General features: G+C 37.5%; 1 protein-coding gene across 4 annotated transcripts in view; it reads right to left on the bottom strand.

Annotated features, from left to right (window-relative positions):
• The window catches only part of vit.L (vitrin L homeolog), a 70,402-nt gene that overhangs the window by 17,601 nt on the left and 27,268 nt on the right, over positions 1 to 25,533 (bottom strand). For 3 of the 4 annotated variants that reach the window (XM_018262985.2, XM_018262988.2, XM_018262984.2), the window contains exons 2-10: positions 17,014 to 17,078; positions 13,314 to 13,370; positions 12,567 to 12,723; positions 10,991 to 11,124; positions 10,812 to 10,871; positions 10,329 to 10,526; positions 8,525 to 8,575; positions 5,584 to 5,622; positions 5,346 to 5,402 (exon numbers count right to left, since the gene is read on the bottom strand). In XM_018262985.2, the coding sequence (XP_018118474.1) occupies positions 5,346 to 5,402; positions 5,584 to 5,622; positions 8,525 to 8,575; positions 10,329 to 10,526; positions 10,812 to 10,871; positions 10,991 to 11,124; positions 12,567 to 12,723; positions 13,314 to 13,370; positions 17,014 to 17,044 (784 nt within the window). In that variant the 5' untranslated portion in view covers positions 17,045 to 17,078. The remainder of the gene's footprint in view (positions 1 to 5,345; positions 5,403 to 5,583; positions 5,623 to 8,524; positions 8,576 to 10,328; positions 10,527 to 10,811; positions 10,872 to 10,990; positions 11,125 to 12,566; positions 12,724 to 13,313; positions 13,371 to 17,013; positions 17,079 to 25,533) is intronic. The other variant, XM_018262986.2, reaches the window with a different exon arrangement.

Genomic DNA, 25,533 nt, shown 5'->3' with positions numbered 1-25,533 from the left:
GTAATTCCAGTGGTGCAAGATCAATTGTAGTATATATATTGTAGAAAGGATCAGCACACACTGTATGTCAGGTGAAAAATCTTTTCATTTATTGTGAAAATATCAACATAATCCGACGTTTCGGTCCCACCTGGGGACCTTTTTCAAGGATATGGTGTGTTTTTAGTGAGTTCCTTAAATACCCACCCCCCAACAAAGTGTTTAGGCGCCAAATGACGTCATCAGTCCAATCAGAAGTGTTGATTTAAAAGTTTTTTTCTTTGTTTTCTTTTGCCTTTGAAATCGTGATGTGCATTTCCTTGGTTTCTCCACCAGGTGTCAGTGTTAGCACTATATGACGTTCCGTGTGTATAAAAAGAAAACAGTGTATCAAGTCAGAGTCATTGTATCCAAAAACTGTCTAAAATTACTTCCTTTTGCATACAGAACAGAAAAAAGGTTACATTTACTTACAGAGCTGAATAAAGGTATTCATAAGGCTGCGATTCTGCAAAATGGAAAGATATGGTTAGAACCTTGAGTTTGTACTCCAGAGGTAGACATTACTTATGGAATCCTGTTAAGCTATGTCAAAAAACAATTGAGTTGTAAGAGCCCATTAAGTCCTTTGGGGGTCACACAATCCAGCTCGTAAATCCAAAAGGCTTCGCGTTTCAGCAATATTTTCTCTACATCACCACCCCTGGGTGGGTTAGGTATGTGGTCAATGGGCATGCACCTGAACTGTGAGGGGTTATGTTTAGCCTCACGCCAATGTTTAGCTACCGGTTGCTGGGCGATGTCCTGTTTGTTGGATTCAACTTTCCTATCAGGATTTAATGCCGCTCTGATGGTGGCCCTATGCATGTTAATCCTATCTTTAAGTGGTCTCACTGTTTTGCCACAGTAGATGAGACCGCAAGGACATTTAATTACATATATTACCATTGGGGTGGTGCACGACATCCTATGTTTAATACTGTACTTCTTGCCTGTTCTGGGGTGTCTGAACTCTGAACCCAGGACAAGAGTGTTACACATCACACATCCAGTGCATTTGTATACCCCAGGTCGTGGTGTTAAAAAGTGTGCTGTAGGTGACTGCGTGTACTTGGCTACTGGGTCAGAGGGGCTGAGATGTTTCTTTAAGTTGGTGTTTCTTGAATAGCTGAATTTGGGCCTGGCTGGGATAATGTTTCCAAGGGTATCATCATTGACCATTATCTCCCAATGTTTGAGCACTGATTTCTTAATATTGTCACTGTGTGGATTAAACTTGCTCACATAATACATGTCTCTTACATTATCATTCTGAGTTGCTTTGTCCTTCTGTTTTAGTAATTGTTCACGATCCAAGGACCTAGTGAAGTCAATACTTTCTTGGATCAATGTGTGTGGGTAGCCTCTATCTAGGAATTTTTTACCCATTTTTAATAGATCCTCCTCTTTTTGTGTTGGATCGCTGTCAATGCGGGCCACCCTTATCATCTGGGATTTGGGGAGAGAGTTCAAAAGGTGTCTAGGATGATTGCTTGTGTAGTGAAGCAAGGTGTTCCTATCCGTTGCTTTGGTGTATATCCGTGTGTGTAAGTCACCATTTACTTTATACACTTGTACATCCAGAAAGCTTATCTGCTGGGGACTATAGTTCAGGGTAAGCTTGATGGGTGAATCAAGCTTGTTGAGGCTTTCAACATACAACGGAGCTACTTTCCCAACTGTCCAACACGGCCAATTATAGAAGGCTCACCTTTCACCCCACGGATAAATTTAAAGGGGAAATAAAAACCTTAGTCAAATATGGCATAGCGCAAGGTTGGCTATCAAGCGAGATGGGGGAATACTTAGTCCCAGAACACCCTGTTCTCCCTGTTATCTATACGCTACCAAAAATCCACAAGGATTTGCATAGACCCCCAGGAAGGCCAATTATAGCCTGTACAGGGTCACTAAATGAAAAAATATCTCAATATTTGGACATCCTGCTGCAACCCTGTATCACTTCCATCAGTAGCTATCTCAAAGATACCACTGATTTTCTAAATGTCATTCAAAGTGTTGATTGTAATGTTGATCCATTATTGCTGGTTACACTTGATGTTCAGAGTCTTTACACCTGCATACCCCATAGGGAGGGCATAGAGGCAGTGAGGCATCTCGTTACAGACAATTCCAACTATGCTGGTCCTCCCACTCAATATATCTTGCAACTGCTAGATTTTATATTACAGAAAAGTTACTTTAAATTTGAGAAGCACTTTTATCTACAGCGAACTGGGACCGCGATGGGATCTAGGGTAGCGCCTGTATACGCCAATGCCTTTATGTATGATTTCGAATTGCGGCATATTTATGCCCATGATCAATTCAAGAAGTATGGCAGTTTCTACAGGCGCTACATAGACGATATCTTCTTTTTCTGGGCAGGGACGCCCCAGCAATTGGAAATGTATGTTGAAAGCCTCAACAAGCTTGATTCACCCATCAAGCTTACCCTGAACTATAGTCCCCAGCAGATAAGCTTTCTGGATGTACAAGTGTATAAAGTAAATGGTGACTTACACACACGGATATACACCAAAGCAACGGATAGGAACACCTTGCTTCACTACACAAGCAATCATCCTAGACACCTTTTGAACTCGCTCCCCAAATCCCAGATGATAAGGGTGGCCCGCATTGACAGCGATCCAACACAAAAAGAGGAGGATCTATTAAAAATGGGTTAAAAATTCCTAGATAGAGGCTACCCACACACATTGATCCAAGAAAGTATTGACTTCACTAGGTCCTTGGATCGTGAACAATTACTAAAACAGAAGGACAAAGCAACTCAGAATGATAATGTAAGAGACATGTATTATGTGAGCAAGTTTAATCCACACAGTGACAATATTAAGAAATCAGTGCTCAAACATTGGGAGATAATGGTCAATGATGATACCCTTGGAAACATTATCCCAGCCAGGCCCAAATTCAGCTATTCAAGAAACACCAACTTAAAGGAACATCTCAGCCCCTCTGACCCAGTAGCCAAGTACACGCAGTCACCTACAGCACACTTTTTAACACCACGACCTGGGGTATACAAATGCACTGGATGTGTGATGTGTAACACTCTTGTCCTGGGTTCAGAGTTCAGACACCCCAGAACAGGCAAGAAGTACAGTATTAAACATAGGATGTCGTGCACCACCCCAATGGTAATATATGTAATTAAATGTCCTTGCGGTCTCATCTACTGTGGCAAAACAGTGAGACCACTTAAAGATAGGATTAACATGCATAGGGCCACCATCAGAGCGGCATTAAATCCTGATAGGAAAGTTGAATCCAACAAACAGGACATCGCCCAGCAACCGGTAGCTAAACATTGGCGTGAGGCTAAACATAACCCCTCACAGTTCAGGTGCATGCCCATTGACCACATACCTAACCCACCCAGGGGTGGTGATGTAGAGAAAATATTGCTGAAACGCGAAGCCTTTTGGATTTACGAGCTGGATTGTGTGACCCCCAAAGGACTTAATGGGCTCTTACAACTCAATTGTTTTTTGACATAGCTTAACAGGATTCCATAAGTAATGTCTACCTCTGGAGTACAAACTCAAGGTTCTAACCATATCTTTCCATTTTGCAGAATCGCAGCCTTATGAATACCTTTATTCAGCTCTGTAAGTAAATGTAACCTTTTTTCTGTTCTGTATGCAAAAGGAAGTAATTTTAGACAGTTTTTGGATACAATGACTCTGACTTGATACACTGTTTTCTTTTTATACACACGGAACGTCATATAGTGCTAACACTGACACCTGGTGGAGAAACCAAGGAAATGCACATCACGATTTCAAAGGCAAAAGAAAACAAAGAAAAAAACTTTTAAATCAACACTTCTGATTGGACTGATGACGTCATTTGGCGCCTAAACACTTTGTTGGGGGGTGGGTATTTAAGGAACTCACTAAAAACACACCATATCCTTGAAAAAGGTCCCCAGGTGGGACCGAAACGTCGGATTATGTTGATATTTTCACAATAAATGAAAAGATTTTTCACCTGACATACAGTGTGTGCTGATCCTTTCTACAATATATATATATATATATATATATATATATATATATATATATATATATATATATATATATATATATATATATATATATATATATATATTATTTACTATGTATTATATTCATGTTGCAAAATATGAAGATATTAGAAGTGACCTTGCAGTTCCATGACTTATATGGTCATGGAACTCCTCAGTAACTTATAATATCCTTATATTTTACAATAGGGGGGACTTTATTCACTATATAATTACTATGTTGCAAATGCTGCAATTATCTTATATTATATTATATTTTTCTGGCTCTGACATTTTTCTCTCTGTTGTGTCTACATTTGCTGTAGAGAAATGACTGTAAGGTCAATTTAGGTAGGATCTGGAAACTGCAGTGCAGGCTGGAATGGTTCACAATTACAAAACAAATCGATTGGTTGCGGTTTTATTTCATGTTTTTTGTACTAAAGAATCATAAAATGTGAATCATCTTCATATTATGAGTTTGCAGAAATTAAGTGCATTTAGAGTTTTGCCTCTGTCCTTGTATTGTTTTTGGTTTTCATATCCCTGTTCTTATAAAGGGGCAACGTCACATTTCAAGCCAGTGACAAAGATGAAGAGCCATTTATCAATGATTCCAGATGTATTTGTATAGTATCTGTTCGAATATATACACAGAACCCAGAAACAATTAGCAGTCATGAATGAACAAATCAAGGATATTGATAGTTTGTGTGCCTAGTTCTTTCAGTTCAAACTGAGCTTGGTACACAAGGGACAGTTTGTACAATGGTAGACTTGGTGTGTCAACATGTGATGTCATTTGTCAGTGAATTACAACAATAGAGAAAATTCAGGGGCCATCTGTGCATTGGGTGGGTCTTCGCAATGATAAATTACACCCTTTGTCATAGACAAGAAAACAACTCTCTGGAGTAGTTTCTGATAAGGTTGCGTCTCGTCCAAAAAGGCTGTTGAAATTCTCAAATAGCAAAAGCAAATGAGAAATTAGCTGCCTATAGGGACATTATCTGCCCATATTTGCTATTGTAATGACTGCAATATCTTGGTTTATGGTGAGTGACGACACATTGATTACCAATTCAGAGATGCCCCTTTCTTTGTCATTACAGTTGGATATCTGCTGAGACTTTGGAAATAAATGGCTAATATTTATGAGATTAATTGTATTCAGCAAAACATCAAAATAAATTTGTTCTATAAACATTAAGAGAAATTCTGTTCATATTTCAGTTCACTGACCACAAAATCCCAGCATCTGAGGACCATTACTTGCCTGCATTGACGCGTGGAGCGTTTTGGTTGCTTGAGTAAGTTGAAGGAGACCTTACAACTTGTAAAAAAAGAAAATAATTTGTTTTTAGTATTAGTGATATGAAAACTGGATTTTCCAAATGCAAAAATGGCATAGACCAGTTATTTAGGCTTGCACATTTTTTTTTTCAGAAGCAAGAATTATCAGAATTTGGTTTAGTAAACACATGCAGTTCAGGGTGGCAGCCAATATAACAAACCTTGATTCTGTCCTGATCCTTGAGCTGCTTGCATTTGCCCTGAAATTAAACATAGTTTGCATTAATTTTGTGGATGACTCCAGACTGAGTCTGAGGATATATTGTTTGATATATTTTGGAAGAGGTATTACCATTCTGCACCTTTGTTGTCATGTTGATAACTGCATGCTCATAACCATAGATGGGGCAGCATTTGTGCTGAACTTACTTTTTGGATATAATTTATTTAACATACAGTATATCTATATATATCAGGTTATTTAAACTAAAAACTCTTCCACTTTCCAGCTGGGTGAGCAACTGTGGGATGAGGAGAATGTAGTTAACCAAGCTACATTTTCACCCACCAGCTGCAGCTGGGAGAAGGTAGAGGCTTGTTTGTACTGAGCTCATTATCTCTATTTAAACAAATTATCCTAATTAAAGGTAAAACAAAAGGTAAACAAAAATGATTTACAGTAGAAATGAATGAGCAAGCTATATATACAGAGTACAGGTATGGGACCTGTTATCCAGAATGCCTGGGACCTGGGGTTTCTCTTTATACCTTAAGTCTACTAGAAAATCATGTAACCATTAAATAAACCCAATAGGCTGGTTTTGCTTCCAATAAGGATTAATTATATCTTAGTTTGGGTCATGTACAAGGTACTGTTTTATTATAGTGAACACAATTTCCTTGCAGCGTGCACTCAACGGAAAAACATCTTTATTCAACGGGCAATCTCCTAACACACACACACATACACACACTTGCAGTACTAATATTGACAATATTCTTAAACTCCATGCAATAGTAGTTGCCACTTGGAGAATTAGGATACACCGTGAGGTCCAGTACCATCTATACATCAGCTTAAATAGTTCAAAGTGAGTAAACGGATTTAATAGTTTGTAGATATATGTTCTTTTATGGAGATTTGGAGGTCTGTCCTTTTATTTGCTATTGGCAGATACATTTTTTTATTTCCTACATGCAAGGTAATGGGGCTACAAGTAGCAGTTAGTGCACTGTACTACTTAATCTCATTCAGCCTGAAATACATTGGCATCAGGGGCGCTCCACCAAAGCAATAGCGGCGGCGGCGAAAAGGCAAGGATCGCAGCTGATTGGCATCCATACCCTCTCACTCAATGAACAACAGTACTACCTGGCCCACTCCAACTACTGCTGAGAAAATAAGAGAAATAAATTGAAATAAAAGAAAAAACCTAAGCAATTGGCAGTGCTGAACTGTGCACCATTTTCAGCTTAATTAGATATCTGTTATTATTATATTCTCAAGTTACACAAAGACAATAATGGAAATGGGCAACAAGAAGGCAAAGTTAAGCATTCAGACCTATATGGCTTACATCACAAATACAATAGTTCACTAAACCAAGAAATTAGATTTTTCGTGAACTATGGGGAAATACAGTATCAGTGTTTGCCTACGTTTGAACACATAGCAACCAGCCAGCAAGTAGTGCAGTTTTAGGGGCAGATTTATCAAAGGTCGAATTTCGAATTTATTAGAGTAAAAAGTACTCTAATAAATTCGAATTTATTCAAAACTCGAATGTTATCTTATTTAAGAAAAAACTGAAAAGTCTTAAATTCGAACAAATTTTACTGACCCGAAAATTTGAATCGAATTCAAATCTAATTTTAATGAAACTCGATTCGTTTTTTTTCTCTGAAAAAAACTCAAATGTCAGGAAGGCTATTAACATCTTCAAATGGGTAAAAGGATCTCTCTTTATTGTTATTATTTCCAACAAATGGGGAGGGGGTACAGAAAGAAGAGAAGGGGATAGGATATAGAGTAAAAAAAAAAAAATGGGGGGGGTTGCCACACATTAGTTACGTATGAATATCTGCATTCACTTATCGAGCTATCACATTTCAGTTCCTCACAATGTTACTATAAAATTTCTCACCGCAGTAAGCCTTTTTATCAGTAAGTCATAGAATATACAGACTACCTTATTGCCTAAATTCCCTTACAGCAGCTACTCCAAAATATTGCTTTTGTACATCTAACTGAATCGGCATCTCAATATATGGTGCATTGATCTCTGGGCTAAGTATTTGGGTACGATGCATGGTCAGTGGGTGTTAAGTACTTCAGCTTAAGCCCTAGCTATGTTGTTTGTATGTGTCTGAATCTCTACATAGGAACCACCGTAGCCACGTGTCTCTGAAAGATTGGTTTTGCCTTTCAGTTCTCGCTGAGAATTCCTCAAACTTTGCCAGTTCATTTACCGTACCCAGCCATTCCGAGAAAGAAGGTGAGATGGTCGTCTTCCATTTACTTGGTATAGGAATTTTAGCTGCGTTAAGCAGAAATCTTTCTAAGGTAGAATCAGGTGGCATATAAGAATGGTCTATTGCCAAGTTCAGTAAGAAATGGGCTGGAGTGCGTACCACCTCCCGACCTAGTATCTGCAAGCAAGCATCCAGGATCAATTCCCAGTAGGGGCCGAGTAGATTGCAGTACCAGAAAATATACAAAAGTGTTCACTTTTAACTGAATTCGTTAAGTTATAGGTGCCAAATATTCAAATTAGAACTGTTTCCATGGTTGAGGTGTGATAAATCTCACATTCAAATTTACATTTGAGTTGGTGCTTTAACATTCGAATTTGTGAGTTTTGACCCACAAAACAAATTCAGAAATACTAATTGGAATTTACTATTCGACCCTTAATAATTCTGCCCCTAATATATCTGCCCCTAAATGATGAAAGCTACCATGTGATTGGTTGCTGTGGGATAATATACCTGAGCAATTGTTTCCCCTTTTATTATAAATGCCCAATTATGTTTCTTTATTTACCTATAACAATTATGCTGATTGGGCTTCAGAAATGCCAGGGGAGCTAGAAAGTGCTGGAAATAAAAAAAGTCAAATGCAGCTGCTACTTTTTTTTAATATAAGATATAAAATGCACTTACTGGATGCTGCAGCAACTATGGATCTGTATGCAGGATGGATGTGACTTGAACCTGAATATACAGGAAATATTTAATCCTCCCATTGTTTAAAATTGCAGTACAGAAATATAGTACTTTTTTTCCTGATGCCTTATTGTACATTATAATCTACTGTATATATATACCAGTACATATAGACTGATTGAGAGAGAGAGAAATTGCATAAATCCCCCAGTAGTTGTGCTTTATATAAGATGTATTCATTACATGTAGGTGTCCAGACATTCACTTGAAATAATTATATACAGTTTAAATATAGGGGCAGATTTATCAAGGGTCGAGTTTCGAAGTGGAAATAACTTCGAAATTCGACCATCGAATTGCATACTTTCGAAGTAGAATTCGAAGGATTTTTAACATCGTATGATCGTACTTCGAATCGAACAATTTGAATGATTTAAAGGGGTTGTTCACCCTCCAAACACTTTTTTTCAATTCAGTTGTTTTCAGATTGTTCGCCAGAAATAAAGACTTCTTCCAATTACTTTCCATTATTTATTTTTTACTGTTTTTCCAAAATCTATGTTTAAATTTGAATGTTCCTGTCTCTCTGGTGTTTGAGTCTGGCAGCTCAGTAATTCAGGTAACTATTTTGCAACATTCAGTTGATAAATTTTTCAGCAGCATCTCTAGAGTATTAGCAACTATTGTATCAATTCTAACAGCTGCCTGTAATGAAACCCAAAGATTCTGCTGAGCAGGGACAAAGATAAGAAATGTATCAACTAAGGGGCACATTTACTAATGGTCGAATATTGAGGGTTAATTAACCCTCGATATTCGACCGTCGAAGGATTTACCGCATGTCCTACGATCGAATGATCGAAGGAAAAATCGTTCGATCGAATGATTAAATCCTTCGAATCGAAAGATTTGAAGGATTTTAATCCATCGATCGAACGATTATCCTTCGATCAGAAAATTGTTAGAAAGCCTATGGGGACCTTCCCCATAGGCTAACTTTGATGTTCGGTAGGTTTTAGTTGGCGAAGTAGGGGGTTGAAGTTTGTTTTAAAGAGACAGTACTTCGACTATCGAATGGTCGAATAGTCGAACGATTTTTAGTTTGAATCGTTTGATTCGAAGTCGAAGTTGTAGTCGAAGGTCGAAGTAGCCAAAAAAAACGTTCGAAATTCAAAGTATTTTTTCCTCTATTCATTCACTCGAACTAAGTAAATGTGCCCCTAAATGTATCAATTTAGAACAGTTTACAGGATCGGCGACCCCGCCTCCCAGAGCTGCTTTAGAAGGTGAAAAATGAAACTTTACACTTCAATATTAGAAAAACGGTCACATATAGAAAATAGAAAGTCATTGGAAAAAGTCATTATTTCTGGTGATCTATCTGAAAACAACTAGTTGTTTGAAGGTGAACCACCCCTTTAATCGTATGATTATACTTCGACTTCTAAAAACTTAGCCAAATGTTGGCTATATGTTCTAGGAGGTCCCCATAGGCTAACATAGCAATTCGGCAGGTTTAAGGTGGTGAAGTGTCGAAGTCGAAGTTTTTTAAAGAGACAGTACTTCGAATGGTCAAATAGTCGAAGCATTTTCACTTCGAAACGAAGTCGAATTTAGGCCTATTCAATGGTCTAAGTACCCCAAAAATTGTTTGAAATTCGATCTTTTTAACTTGGAAAATTCACATCAACCCTTAGTAAATCTGCCCCTAACAGTTATCAGAGACATGCAAAGTATACTTGCTTTGAGATAAAGATTATTTTATTATATCAGTGTCATTCATGCCATATACTGCACTTACCTGTATCCCTTGTGCGAACCAGTGGAGGTCTCACTTTTGCGTCTGTGGTAGTTGTTAAGCTGGTTGTTATGAAAGGGGTAGTTGTTGGTTTTGGAGTGGTAGTGGTAGGCTCTGGTGTGGTGCTGGTAGTTGTAGGCTCTGGAGTTGTGGTGGTAGTTGTGGTTACAGAGGGAGCTGGGATAACTCTGTGCACTGTTTCTGAAAAATAATATATTTATATTATATTTATCATTATTACTTAGCTGTTTTATACATTTATACCAGATACTGTACATTTAATTATTAAGTAAAGAAAAATGTTCCTGTCCACAGAGCTAATATTTACATTTAGTGCCTGAGACAAAGAGAGACTAAAGGGAAGATATACCCTCTTTATAAGCAGGTTTTATGTTTATTAATACTCCTGTTCCAGTGTATTTATATTCCCACCCCAGTATATAAATACATGATTCATATTTTGCTTTTCTGAGAAACAAAACTTACCTACTCTGACCTCAACATATTCAAGGACTGAAGGGTAAGTCACTCCTTTTTTTCCTTTACCTTTAGCAAAAGAAAAATAATACAGTTATTCTGTAAAAAAAAGGTGTTTTGTTTTTTTAGAAGTAATCGTGACATTTCTATATTTTATTTCAGCTCACCAATCTACAGACTGGTATTACCTGCAATAACAAAAGACTCTTTCCATCGGGGCAATGACAAGGATCGTATCCCATTTGAGTAGCTTCCCTTGTAACCAGACTGGCCAGCAACCTTCCGAATAAAGATTTTGCCTCCATTATTGTCAATTAAACCACTGTCCATGGAAAAGGAAATATTTATTATATTAGGAAAATATAGAAAAACTGAAGAATATCATGATTTGTCCCAGGAACAATACCACCCTAGTTTTGCAAACTTCTTTACCTCCCATAATACTTTGTGTTTATGGTTACTAGCTCTGAGCTAGAATAAGGTATAACTAACATTTTAACCTTTTTTTTATTTAGAACACTGGCAAGTTCATCTAGGATAAACACTCTGGTGCCTGACTCACCAGTGGATCTTTCCAGAGGACTGAGACTATTCCTTGAGGATAGAAGAAAATAGTTTCCATTCTAAGTGTTGTTATAGTGAGAACTACAGGTAGGTTGTGAGATTCTTGGCTTGAAATGGTTAATCTAGCTCAATGCCTCTTTGCAAGTACAGAAATATAAGTGAACTGATAATACAACTCAGTTAAAAGTTGATCCAAGTGCTGGTCTCATTGCTGGAAGTCAGGATTTTATTGCTCTTCTAAAGACTGTTTCAGATGGTTTCATTTGCATTCCTCTGGATCAACTAGCAAAAGGTTGAACTTGAGCTCATTAACTGCTAAATAGCTAGGAAGATGATAAACTATTAATGAGTAATGAGTATTTTAGGCATGTCAAAGAACTGCAGCATCTAAGCGCCAGAAAAAGACTTTTATTGAAATGAACATCATGAACAGGGCCGGATTTACATAATGGGCGCCCCTAGGCCCACTGTCATCATAAACCCAATCCCCTTCCCTTTTTTTTGCTCAAATTTTCATCAAGACAGGAGCAATGGGGATTGGCACATGGGAAATATAAAAACAATCGTATCTCCTGCGCATCCCCAGTGTTTCCAATCAGGGCAGACGTTCTACCACCCTAAGACTCAAGTTCATGGACCAAGGAAATGGCTGAGAAGTTACCATTGTAGTGTATTTAACCACACACAAAAAAATAACTGTACAGAGATACACTGAGTGTACTTATACTATGGATTATACTATGGATGAAAAAAGAGACAATAAGTATTAGCAGCATGTCACCAAATACAACAAAGAAGTAGAAAATCACCGGCACAACAGGATATTTCTAGCAGGGAAACCCTTGCTCGTTTTTTTGCAGATGCAACGTTTTGGGGTGTACCCCTTTGTCAAGCATGACAGACATTGCATCCGCAAATAAACGAGCAAGGGTTTCCCTGCTAGAAATATCCTGTTGTGCCGGTGATTTTCTACTTCTCTGTCTGTCGTGGAGGCTGCCAATACCTCCTTCATCGAGCACCAGGTTTCGCAAAATTCGGACGGGCAGGATGTGCGAGGTGACTCTTCTTGTCTTACCAAATACAACAAAGCAGACTATGCAATATCTGTTTAGACCTTAGAGAGGATTCTGGGAATGTGCAACAGGTTCATGGGTTGACCTTCTGGCAAGGAGAGTCATACACCCTTTTATGTCTTCTAACCTGTGTATAGCAGCTGTGCATATGCTGGAGAACGATGCATAAATATCAGTGCCATATACACGATGCTTCCCCTCCTGGCATCCAGCTGGGCACTTTGCAAGGAATTCTGGGTTAACTATTTTCCCTGCTTTGATATCACAGTCAATGTGAGGCACATCTGTGTAGGCAAACAAAATATATATATATTTATGTCATTAATGGATTAATGGAGCCTCACACACACAGTATCCTGACCCACTAGGGGCAGTTGCAAAGCATTAATATCGCACAATGGGAACCAGCACTGATTTCTGCTACACCCCTTCTCATATTTAAAGACAGTGTAGCCACAGTGACATTATTAATAGATCAGTATTGAAGAGAACCATTATACCCACAAATGTGTATTATTCATTTTATTGATGATAATAATTTTTTGATAATAATGATATAATGATAATAATAATTTATTGGTTTGTTCTGCTTCATCAGCACAAATTTTAATTCCTGCAAATTAGCAAAGTGAAAACTTTGCAACAATATTTATTTGCTATGGGATTAATGCCTATGCCTTTTCAGCATGATTCCCTAACCATTCATCAATGTAACTAGATGTTCCTTATTTTTAAAACCTCAATATGTCACAGAGTTGAGAAATGAACCATGATCTCCACTAGATGGCACTATGGATGCTGGAATCAATTTTACTCAACCTGCAATAGCAAGTGCAGCAAACAGAAGCAGAGTTATTTCTCTCTTGTTACTTACGCTGTTTGTTCTTTCTGTTCTTTTTTGATGATGCAAACGTACAAACCAAAAGCAAAACTGCAGTGAAAGAATAAAAAAAACTGTTTAACAAAGATCTTTGCTAATGAACTAATTTTCTTAAACACCTGAGACATGATTACTTCCAGTTTGATGTTAAATGTTCAGTATATATATCTTGCTAATGGTGTAGTGTGGGCTTTGTTGCATAAAAATGTGGCAATACCAATTAGTTCCCTTCACCCTGGACTAGAGGCCAGCGCATTTGGCTTGCTTTTATCATTTGCACCTAGCAGATGTGCCAGTTATCTGTACATAATGAACCCTACTTTGAGCAAAATACCTTTAATTAAAGGGATCCTGTCATCGGAAAACATGTTTTTTTTCAAAACGCATCAGTTAATAGTGCTACTCCAGCAGAATTCTGCACTGAAATCCATTTCTCAAAAGAGCAAACAGATTTTTTTATATTCAATTTTGAAATCTGACATGGGGCTAGACATTTTGTCAATTTCCCAGCTGCCCCTGGTCATGTGACTTGTGCCTGCACTTTAGGAGAGAAATGCTTTCTGGCAGGCTGCTGTTTTTCCTTCTCAATGTAACTGAATGTGTCTCAGTGAGACATGGGTTTTTACTATTGAGTGTTGTTCTTAGATCTACCAGGCAGCAGTTATCTTGTGTTAGGGAGCTGCTATCTGGTTACCTTCCCATTGTTCTTTTGTTTGGCTGCTGGGGGGGAAAAGGGAGGGGGGTGATATCAGTCCAACTTGCAGTACAGCAGTAAAGAGTGATTGAAGTTTATCAGAGCACAAGTCAAATGACTTGGGGCAGCTGGGAAATTGACAATATGTCTAGCCCCATGTCAGATTTCAAAATTGAATATAAAAAAATCTGTTTGCTCTTTTGAGAAATGTATTTCAGTGCAGAATTCTGCTGGAGCAGCACTATTAACTGATTCATTTTGAAAAAATTTTTTTTCCCCATGACAGTATCCTTTTATGGATAGGACACCTATCCTTATTTAAAATTGAATGCATATTCATTTTTATTTTTCTTTATTTCCCCAAGCTATGAAAGAACTGGCTGAGCTAGCATTTACAGCTTTTTGCATATATTAAATACGCACACATGCATGTATTTATGTATGTATAGAGCTGTCAAGGAGCTGCAGTGCCGTAAATGCATAAAGGTACATTATATAAAAGTACACACAGAAGACAAGTTACATAATTACTACAATAAATATGCACAGTACACAGAGCTTATATAAGGACATCAAGCTAATGTAAAGCACTGTGTAACTTGTTGGTGCTATATAAATGATGTTAAAATGCTATTAGAGTGTAATTCAGGGAGTGGCTGTACAATTATGGCATGCCTTTTTATGATTAATCTTTAAAGGAAGCAAAGCCAGACCATTGGGTTTAAATAATATTTACAAGATTTTCTAGTAGATTTAAAGGGGAACTCCGGCTTCCAAACCAAAATTTGATAAAGAGGCCCACATAACACAGTTGCTGTTTCTTCAAAAAGTATGAATAAATGCAATTTTCTATGTTGAAATCCAGCTGGTTAACAGTTCTTCTCTTTCTGCATCATTTGAAATCCTGGCAGGAAAGAAGTGACTAAAACACTAAATCTGGCCATAGACGCAAATATCCAATCGTATGAATTGAGGATTCGTACGATTTTCAGACCGTGTGTTGAGAGTCCCGACATTTTTCGTCCCACTGAGATCGGTCGTTTGTCAATTGGCCAGGAAAAAGATTTCTGTTGGCTGCCTATAATATCTCTGTATGTATTGCCGATCGTACAGTACGAGACTGTCACTAGTTTTTGACGGACATAGCTTTCGTACGATTGCTGTCAGGGGCAGAACATCGGCTGATCTGTTCTTTTCTACTTTATTTGATCGGAATGGTTAGTGGCAGGTCGGGAGATGGGGAAGTCCGATCGTTTGAGCATTCAAATGATCAGATCTTTGCATCTATGGCCAGCTTAATGTTACAAAAAAGGAGCTATAGTGGCCCCATGAGCCCTAATGGATATTTTTTAATTGATGTATATTGCAAAGTTGCTAGAAATTATATTTATTTTTCAAAAAGCTTAAGTTATGTTTTTGTGGCGTTGATCCAAATTACGTAAAGATACGTTATCTGGAAAACCCCAGGTCCCAAGCATTCTGGATAACAGGTCCCATACCTGTACTTACCAATTGTTAGTATAGTATTAAAGGCTAGTGGAAAGTACAGTGCTACCTTGCGTCTAAGTATGCTTGACCTCGTGCTATATTCCCACTCCGTATATCTTGGTTGCAAACTAATGCTGGAATTCTAGGAAAGAATGGTGCACTATGGGGAAAAAACATGGAGATTTGCATCCTAAAAATGCACTTTGCACTATGCACTGCATTTAAAAATGAACCTTAAGTTCTCATATAAGTGCAATAAATGGGTGCAATTTGCCATTCTTTTTACCCACAATACACCATTCTCTTCATGCAATCCAGTATCATTTGTGTCTATTGCTACTTGCCCCTTATGTATTAATCTGATTTCTGAAGCAAGATGCATTGGTGTCAGTGACTATTTCAGACATAACACCATATAGAGCAGTGACTTACTGACTTATTTCAGTCAAACCTGCCTTTGAGGTCCAACAGCAGCTCAGAGGCCCCCTTAGCACATAACATGATTACAGATATATTGGACGCCAAATAAGTGTTTCCTCTAAATCTCACCATCACTGACCTGAGGCTGCAACTCCCAGCTCCCCAATGGGGAGGGTCTCTAAGCATTTAGCATTATTTAGAACACTTTGGACATACAGGACATGTACAAATTCTATTAGAGCATAATTCAACTTGTGCAACTGAGAGTTCCTAGACTTAACAATTGTTCAAGGCTAGTGAAAAGTACAGTGTTACCTTGGGTTGAGTGTGCTTGAGCTTGTGCTATATTGTATGCATCAAAACAGAAACAAAATCAACACTGAACACTAGGCATGCAGAGGGGTTCTAGTGTCCACAATTCTTCCCCCATTTTTCAGTTGTGCTCTGCACCTAACAGTTGTAGCTCATGAGTCTTCTTTCACACTATATACGATCGACGTTTTTAATAATGAACCATGCAGCTATGTGCCTAGTGTGACAGCGATTAGCTTGTAATTAAAGTGATTGATTAGATTTTCTTTTTTTCCTTAATCATTGGTAGTGCTATTCCTTGTCAAAACTATGCAGAATAGACAGGCCTTCTTAGCAGCACGTAGAGTTTCAGTTTCATCCAGACGTATCAAAATCCAGACATGTATCGAATGCACACAAGCAGTAGTTTAGGGTATTTTCTTTAATAATGGCTGTATTAACTTGAAGAGCTGTCTGTTACTTTAAAAACACTTGAAATAACACCTCCATTATTCTGCAGAGCAGTGGTTTACTGACTTATTTCATTCAAGCCTCCCTTTGAGGTCCAACTTTGAGGTCAGCCCCCCCCCCCCTTAGCTCATAACAAAGTTACAGATATATTGGACACCAAATAAGTGTTAAAGCTGGGCTACTAGGAGAGCAAACAGGCAACTTCAAATGTTACACTAACTGGCCTTCGGGCTGCAACTCCCCAAGCCACACAAGTTTTGGTTCCTCAATAGGCATTCATTCTAATTGTCTCCATTTCATATACATTCTTATATTAATAATAACACTTACCCAGTAGGACTGCAAACAACTTTTCCTTCATCTTAGTACAAACAAAATGTTTATTTTCATAAACGCTGAAAAAAAAAAAACCAATTTGTGGAATGTTAGCATATGTATAGCTAGGCTAAAAGGCATTGTTTATCTTCGAGTTAACTTTTAGTATGATGTAGAGAGCGATATTCCCTACCAAATGACCCTAGTAACCTGGTTATTAGGGTCTAAAATTACCATAGCAGGTTTCAACCATGAACTGATTTAAATAAGAGACTGGAATACGAATAGTAGGAGGCTGAATAGAACGATACATTTTTAGCCTTACAGAACATTTGTTTTTTAGATAGGGTCATTAACCCCCATTTGGAATCTGGAAAGAGTCAGAAATAATGAAGACCAAATGAAAAGTTGCTTAGACTTGGCAAATCTATAACATACTAAATGTTAACTTTAAGATGAACCACCCTTTAACAGTACGAGTGAACAAATTAATAATGTAATATAGAGTTCCTCATCTTCGGGAAGGCCATATTAAGCTGGAAACTATTTTAGCACGTCTCATCAGTTGGACATGGTCTAAAGCACTGGCTGTCAGAGTTGTCCTTGTGTTTTTCTGGATTTTTTGTCAGTAGTATATTATGGGTAAGGCAGAAAGTACATGGATACAGTCAGTTTTCTCGGTATCAGTGCACTAACTACTGTACCTGTGCTTTTATGATAATTGCTGGTCACTAGGACAGTCTTTAGAATCCATTGTTTAAAGCATACATATAAAATCTGATATATACAGGGAGACTTTGTCATATGCAATGGCATCATTCTGGGACCCCCGTCTGCAGTGCTTTTTTTCATGTTATAACATTTCATTTAACTGGACATGAGATGCAGCACAGCTTTTCAGGGACTGTCCTCTTTGCCTCACAAAACATCATCAACCCTTAAATCTGCAATCCATTCACCCCAAAATCACACACCTGCCCATTTGAGCAATGCGATTACACCATTTCTCAGCACATTGTAGATATACAGTATTATATAAATTATATAAAAGAAAGTTTAATAGTTCGAGGTATTTTATAGATGTGATTATTGTGCTACATATGCACAGGAAATGCAAGTGCAATTGAAATTTAAGCAACATGGAAGACAGTGCATGTAAATCAAAAAATTTGCGTTTGAACCCATTTTTTTTGCACTGAATTCCCTGACGTAAATAACCCCTTATGTTTGTCCAACAAAACTGAATAACTGAGAGCATTATCTGTGACTTATACTTGCAGTACTGCCTGTGATAAGAGTTAAATACTGGACCCGGAAACACTGCACCAGAATGCTCGGACCTGGGATTTTTCAGATCTTTCTGTAATTTGGATCTTCATTCCTTAACTCTACTAGAAAATAATATCAACATTAAGGGGCAGATTCACTAAGGGTCGAATTTCGAAGTAAAAAATACTTCGAAATTCGACCCTCGAATTGAAATCCTTCGACTTCGAATATCGAAGTCGAAGGATTTAGCGCTAATCCTGCGATCGAAGGATTTTAATCCAACGATCGAACGAAAATCCTTCGATCAAAAAAAGGTTAGCAAGCCTATGGGGACCTTCCCCATAGGCTAACATTGACTTTGGTAGCTTTTAGCTGCCGAAGTAGGGGGTCGAAGTTTTTTTTAAAGGGCAAGTACTTTGACTATCGAATGGTCGAATAGTCGAACGATTTTTACTTCGAATCGTTCGATTTCGTTCGATTTCGATCGAATTCGAACTAATTTAACCAATTCGATGGTCCAAGTACCCAAAAAATACTTCGAAATTCGAAGTATTTTTCATTCGAATCCTTCACTCGAGCTTAGTGAATCTGCCCCCAAATAATCCGAATAGGCTGGTTTTGTTTCTAATAAGGATTAATTATATCTTAAGCTCCCCATAGACGCCACGATTCTTCTTGCTGAACGACCGATTTTAGGGAAGTCCGACAATCCTTCGAAATTATTGTGCGGTTAGTGGGATTCGAACGATCGTACATCTTACGATTTTTCGGCCGACATCTGTCAGGAAATTGATCGGCCAGGTCAAAAAATCTTTATCGGTCCCAGTGCAATCTATCTATGTTTGCAGGGCCAAGCAGGCAGCTCCCCTTTGTTTTCCTGGCAAATTGGTCTTTTTAGTTGATGGTAAATTCGTACGATCGTTCCGAGAAAATCGTGGTCTCACAATCAGGATCTAACCTTTTAAAAATCTCAACATCTATGGCCAGCTTTAGTTTGGATCAAGTACAAGGTGCTGTGTTATTATTACAAAGAAAAGGGTAATTTAAAAAAAATTGGATTATTTGGATAAAATGAGATTGTGAAGGTGAGATATCTATTGATTCTGGTTAAATATGTGCAATTTTTATATAAATTAACTTGTCTGTATTGATTTTCTTGAATGGTATGCAATCATTTCATTGAATTCTGTTTTGTGCAAAGACTGTTCAATAATGACCACTTCAGAAAGGACAAGACACAGATTGCTCTAGATCGACAAATATTAAAATACATTTTTATTGTAATGTACACATTGGTATTGTGAAACAACTTGTGACTGGTGTTTATTTTTTAAAATTATTTTGTGGTTTTTGAATTGTAGGTATGTGACTGGTTTTCCAGAATGCTCGGGACATAAGCTTTTAAGAATAAGGGGTCATAATTTGGATCTCTATCCTTTAAATCGTCTAAAAAATAATCTAGATTTAAATAAACCCAATAGGACCATTTTGCATCCAATAAGGATTCATTATATCTTAGTTGGGATCAAGTACTGTTTTATTACAACAGAGAAAAAGTTAATCATTTTTAAAAATGTGAATTATTTGATTAAAATGGAGACTATTGGAGACAGCCTTTCTGTAATTTGGAGCCTTATGGTTAACAGGTTTGCAGATAATGGATCCCATTCCTGCACTTATATGTTTTAGAATTGTATTGGCTATATGGTATATTTATTGGCTTCACTGGCACCAGTAAGGTAGATGAATGAAGAAATGTAGAGGACCTAAATAGAAAGAAAAGTAATAATAATAAAAGGGAATAATAATATATTTGTGTTTTTTGTGTGCTGGGGTCAGGGATCCCATTAATAATACAAAACGAAGACCAACTGCAAATTGCAGGACATACTATAATTGTATTGGTTAAATTTAACCATGTTTTTTGTGCTTCGGCATTTTTCAAACATACCTATTTATAATATCTATTTGCTGGGTTCTGTGGCACTGAAAGATCTAATTAAGAGGTTGGCAGAGGAATTCCAGATGTAAAGAATTATTATCTTATTTTGATCTGGTTTCTCTTCTGGTTTTACATGGCTTTTATGACTGGAACATATCATATTGAACATACATACTTATTTAATGCACAAATTATCTTTTTTTTCAGTGTTAATTATAATTATACACTGTAAACTGGTAAAGTCTTGTCCTCAAAAATGTCAGCTAACCTTCAGTTTATTTATATGCCCTGCAAACCATTCATTACATCCTGCCTCCTGAAATCTAGATGCTGGACTGTTTGTTATAAACCGTTTTCAAGTATATTCTAGGAAACCTACACTGCTTCTAATTTCCAGGTCTGGAAATGGATTTCAACCAATTCACTACATAGAATTCCTTTATCCTGGACTCATTTGGAAACATAATTTAGGGCATGAATTGCAAATACTTGAACAGAAGCATTGCACTGAGAATAAGATGCCCACTGTTGTACACGCACACACACTATTTCTGTTTTTAATAAGCGCAAAATGACTGTGGCTGTGACTGCTGGAACTGATAACTGGAGAAGAAAAATTGGGATTTTTTTCAGATGACGTCTGAATAGCCTCATTGCAACCTATGTAGCCTGGGGTAGCACAGGGAAGTCTTCTCATTTGTGTTTCCTACACTCCAATACATTTATATTATTTGTGATCAGGGAATATTGTATTAGCAATATACTGATTTACAAATTCAGTGGTGTAACTAGCCGCAGTCGGGCCAGGGAGCAGGATGTGCACAGTCTACAATATGCTTATCATGGCTCCAGCAGGCCCCAAGGCAGTGTTGGCCCAGGTTCGGACACACCCTTTGCACCCCCTGTACTTACACCACTGTAAAAACATTTACATAGTAGAACCAAACAGCGCCGGATTTCAATGTGCGGCGCCCCTAGGCCGCCTGGTCGGACCGCGCGGTCCTAGCGCCCACCTCACCTCCCCTTCCCAGCGCGCCAGCGTTTTTTCGCCGGCGCAGCTGCTGTAATTGAATGGGGACGCACGCGTCCCCATAGTGTGGCTGGGCGGCATGCCACCCCTATTTTTTTGCCGTCCTAGGCCCGGGCCTATGCGGCCTTGCCGCAAATCCGGGCCTGGAACCAAATTCAGACATTCTATTGCATACAGATCAGTAACGTGATTACTCATTGGTCTTATCCTTTGGAACCCAACAGCCTGGGCCATGTCGCTTGGCTAGCACTGCTAGGGCACAATGGTAGGCGGGTTGCTAGGCACATACAACTTCTGTCTGCCTACAGTTGTGATCCAGGGCAGGATACCTACTGTATACAGACAGATCATTGGGACTCAGGGCAGCTGGCCTAGGGCACTGTGTAAGATAATACATTAGCTGATTGGTTTTAAATGGGGCAAACGTTGCACCATGTTAATATATAAGTAGAATAGGCAGGACTTATTTAGGTCACTGTGATCCTGAGGCAAACAACCTTTTAAAGGGGTTGTTCACCTTCCACTTTTTTCCAGTACAATTGTTTTCAGATTATTCACTCGAAAAAAAGACTTTTTTCAATTACTTTCCATTTTTTTTTTACTGTTTTTTCAAAATCTAAGTTTAAAATAATACCCCTGTCTCTGATGTTTCAGTCAGGCAGCTCAGTAATTTAGGTGCAGACTCTTAACTGTTACAATTTTGCAACATATAGTTGATACATTTAGGGGCAGATTTATCAAGGGTCGAAGTGAATTCGAGGGAATTTTCGAAAATTCAAAGTAATTTTTTGCATACTTTGACCATCAAATAGGATACTACGACTTCGATTCGAAGTAAAATCGTTCGAATATTCGACCATTCGATAATCGAAGTACTGTCTCTTTAAAAAAACTTCGACTTCAATACTTCGCCAAATTAAACCTGCCGAAGTGCTAAGTTTTCGGAAGTCAAAGTAAAATCGTTTGATCGATTGCTGAAATCCTTCGAATCATTCGATTCGAAGGATTTAATCGTACGATTTTACTTCGACTGCAGGATACCCAAATTCAATGAAAAAAACTTCGACTTTGATATTCGAAGTTGAAGTATTTCAATTCGATGGTCGAATTTCGAAGTATTTTTAACTTCGAAATTCAACCCTTTATAAATCCGCCCCTAGGTTGATAAATTTCTCAGCAGCATCTCTGGCGTATTAGGGTAGGACTCCGACAGTCGCGTTGCATCGGATCAACGCTGCGACACCATGCAACAATTCTATCTCTTACCTTATGTATGTCGCATGTGAAAACTCGCATGCGTTTTGTTGCATCGCGACAAAATCGCTCGTGGAGTCCTACCCTTAGCAACTATTGTATCAATTCTAACAGCTACCTTTAATGAAACCCAATGGATTCTCCTCAGCAGGGACAAAGATAAGAAATGTATCTACTAAATGTATCAATTTACAGGGTCGACGACCCCCCCTTCCCAGAGCCTTTAGAAGGTGAAATATAACCATTTACATTTCAATATTAGAAAAAAACGGTCACACATAAAAAAATAGAATGTAATTGATGATGTTATTTCTGGTGAACTATCTGAAACCAACTAGGTGTTTGAAGGTGAACAACCCCTTTAAACATCCCACTCACCCCCATCTTTTCCCCCTAAAAAATGAGGTCAATAATGCCTGAAACAATTTAATATGGTTATGTGGAATGTAAATTATAGGGCAGTATATTTGAAAATCCAGTTGCTAGAAATAACAATGAGACACCTGGCCACCTAGTGAATGCAAAGAGATCAAACCCTAAATAAATAATGAGCCAACCCATTTGGAGGTTTGCATGTGGTTTAGTGTCTCCCCAGTACAAAGAATATGATTTATCGCAATAATACAATGATTTGCAATTTAAAAGAACCAACACAGCCTGACTCAACATCAACACAGGCCTTGAACAAATGGCAGTTTTGCTCATTATGTATTTTTAGTTTTCCATGGCACCATAATGTCACCATGTCACAACTGTTTAATGTTGTTTGGTAATATTATTTTTAAGATATTTAAGGTATTTTTAAGATATGTTTTAAATATGTCAATTCTGTCTGCTCAGTTTCCAGGGTTATACACATGGCTTTTTCTCACATTATGGCAGCTATAGCTGTTGTTTTCATAAACTGCTACTTACAGACATTTATCTGCTGACAAGAAGCATGCACACTCAGTTTAATACAGTATATTTACCTTTTCTTTGGATTTTAGGCATGAGAAAGCCTCAAGGAGGATGTTTTGTTTTTGTTTATCCATAACTTAACCCTATATAGGTATGGGACCTGTTATCCAAAATGTTCAGATAGTGGATCTTTCCGTAGTTTCATACCTTAAGTCTACTAGAAAATCATTCAAACATTAAATAAACCCAATAGACTGGTTCTGCTTCCAGTAAAGGATTAATTAATCTTAGTTTGGATCAAGTACAAGGTACTGTTTTATTATTACAGGTAAAAGGGAAATAATATTAATAAATGTGTATTAAATTGAGTCTATGGGAGGCGGTCTTTCCATAATTTGGAGCTTTCTGGATAAAGGGTTTCCGGATAATATATTAAAATATAATATATTAAAATATAATATAACATGTAAACAATACAGATATAATTTCAATTTCAGATAATATAAAAATGCAGCCTTTTTTTTAAGTGCAGTTCAAGGGTATATTAAGAATAATATAGAAAACATGAATTGCACTTTGGATAAATCTATCTGTATCTGATACCTAATATTTGCAATACTTTAGACAGGCTAAAAGTTCCCGCTGCGAGTGACATGCCAACTGCTCCAAGCTTCACACTCACAGCCACATAAAGACTTTTGTTACAAGGCAGTCACTTCCGACTGCCTGTATTGATGTAACCTTTGCACTTTTCCTGGTTTACTACCTAAGGGATTATGTTACGATTTCGGGATCCAATCCAGGCTACTATAGTAAATTGATGCAGCAAAAAAAAAAATGAAATGTACAATATTTCTGCTTTAGGGCTATAAACTTTAAAGTGTTTCATGATTAATGTTATGATTAATGCAAATGGTAATATCCTGCTAAAGGCAGTATTTATACTATTATTAACTGCTTCTATTCAGTATTTATGCTATTATTAACTGTTTATATTCAAATAAGCTTCATACACTTCTGAGCTACGTATAAATTGTTTGTTGTATAAATCTTTATAATACACAAAAACCATGAATATCTTGTAAATTATATCCTTATAAACGGTGAGTAGTGATGTCATCAGTTATAAATGGTGAGTAGTGATGTAATTTCTGTCACATGACTCACTAAAATTTGTGTATTATAATTAATAAAGTACCCCCACTTGTAAAATATGAGGATATTATAAGTTACCTCGGAGTTCCATGACCTGTATAAAAACACTCGGCCTTCGGCCTCGTGTTTTTATATGGTCATGAAACTCCTCGGTAACTTATAATATCCTTATATTTTACAAGAGGGGGTACTTTATTCACTATATGTAGGAATGAATACATTCTGATGCTTTTCAGTTAACTTTTAGTATGATGTAGAGAGGGATATTCTGAGACTATTTGCAGCTGCTTTGCCCTAGCAACCATGCATTTAATTGAATGAGAGACTGGATTATGAATAGGAGAGGACCTGCATATACCATTTGAAAAGTTGCTTAGAACTTTTATTTTATTATATATAACTTATTATATAACTTTATTATATAACATACTAAAAGTGAACTTAAAGGGGAACTATTGCGAAAATGAAAATGTAATATTAGCTTCAGCATATTGAAATAAGAATCGTTTCTGAAATAATCATGTTTATCTTCACTAACCCTCTCTCAGAATCTGTTTCTCCTCATTCTGTCTTCATGCAGCAGTTGGGTGTCAGATGAATGGTCCTATATATCTTATAGGGGGGCACCTTTTGCCTAGATGTATTAGAGCTCACTATTAAAGGGGACCTGTCACCCTAAGAAATAATTTCAAATTCTTTTCTATCATGTTAGTTGAGCAAAATAAACTTTACTTATACTGTATTTATTTTTTAAATTTTGTTTCCTTCTGTTTTGGAATTATGCAATCACAGCAAGCAGGCAGCTGGCATTTTGTGGACACGGTTATTAAGGGAAATTGTGTATCACCCCAAAATCTTGTGTATGAACCAGAATGAGGGGCCTAATGTCCATGTGCAGTGCTGTACACAATTATAGAGCCTGAGGAGGGAAGGGGGAATGTGAGGAGAGCAGTGACATCTAGAAAGTGCTGAATGGAAAGTGAAA

The sequence above is a fragment of the Xenopus laevis genome, chromosome 5L (genome assembly GCF_017654675.1).
Source record: "Xenopus laevis strain J_2021 chromosome 5L, Xenopus_laevis_v10.1, whole genome shotgun sequence".
In the NCBI taxonomy this organism is placed as follows: Eukaryota; Metazoa; Chordata; class Amphibia; order Anura; family Pipidae; genus Xenopus; species Xenopus laevis.
Note: the sequence above shows the minus strand (reverse complement) of the source record. Positions and strands in the feature narration are given on the sequence as shown.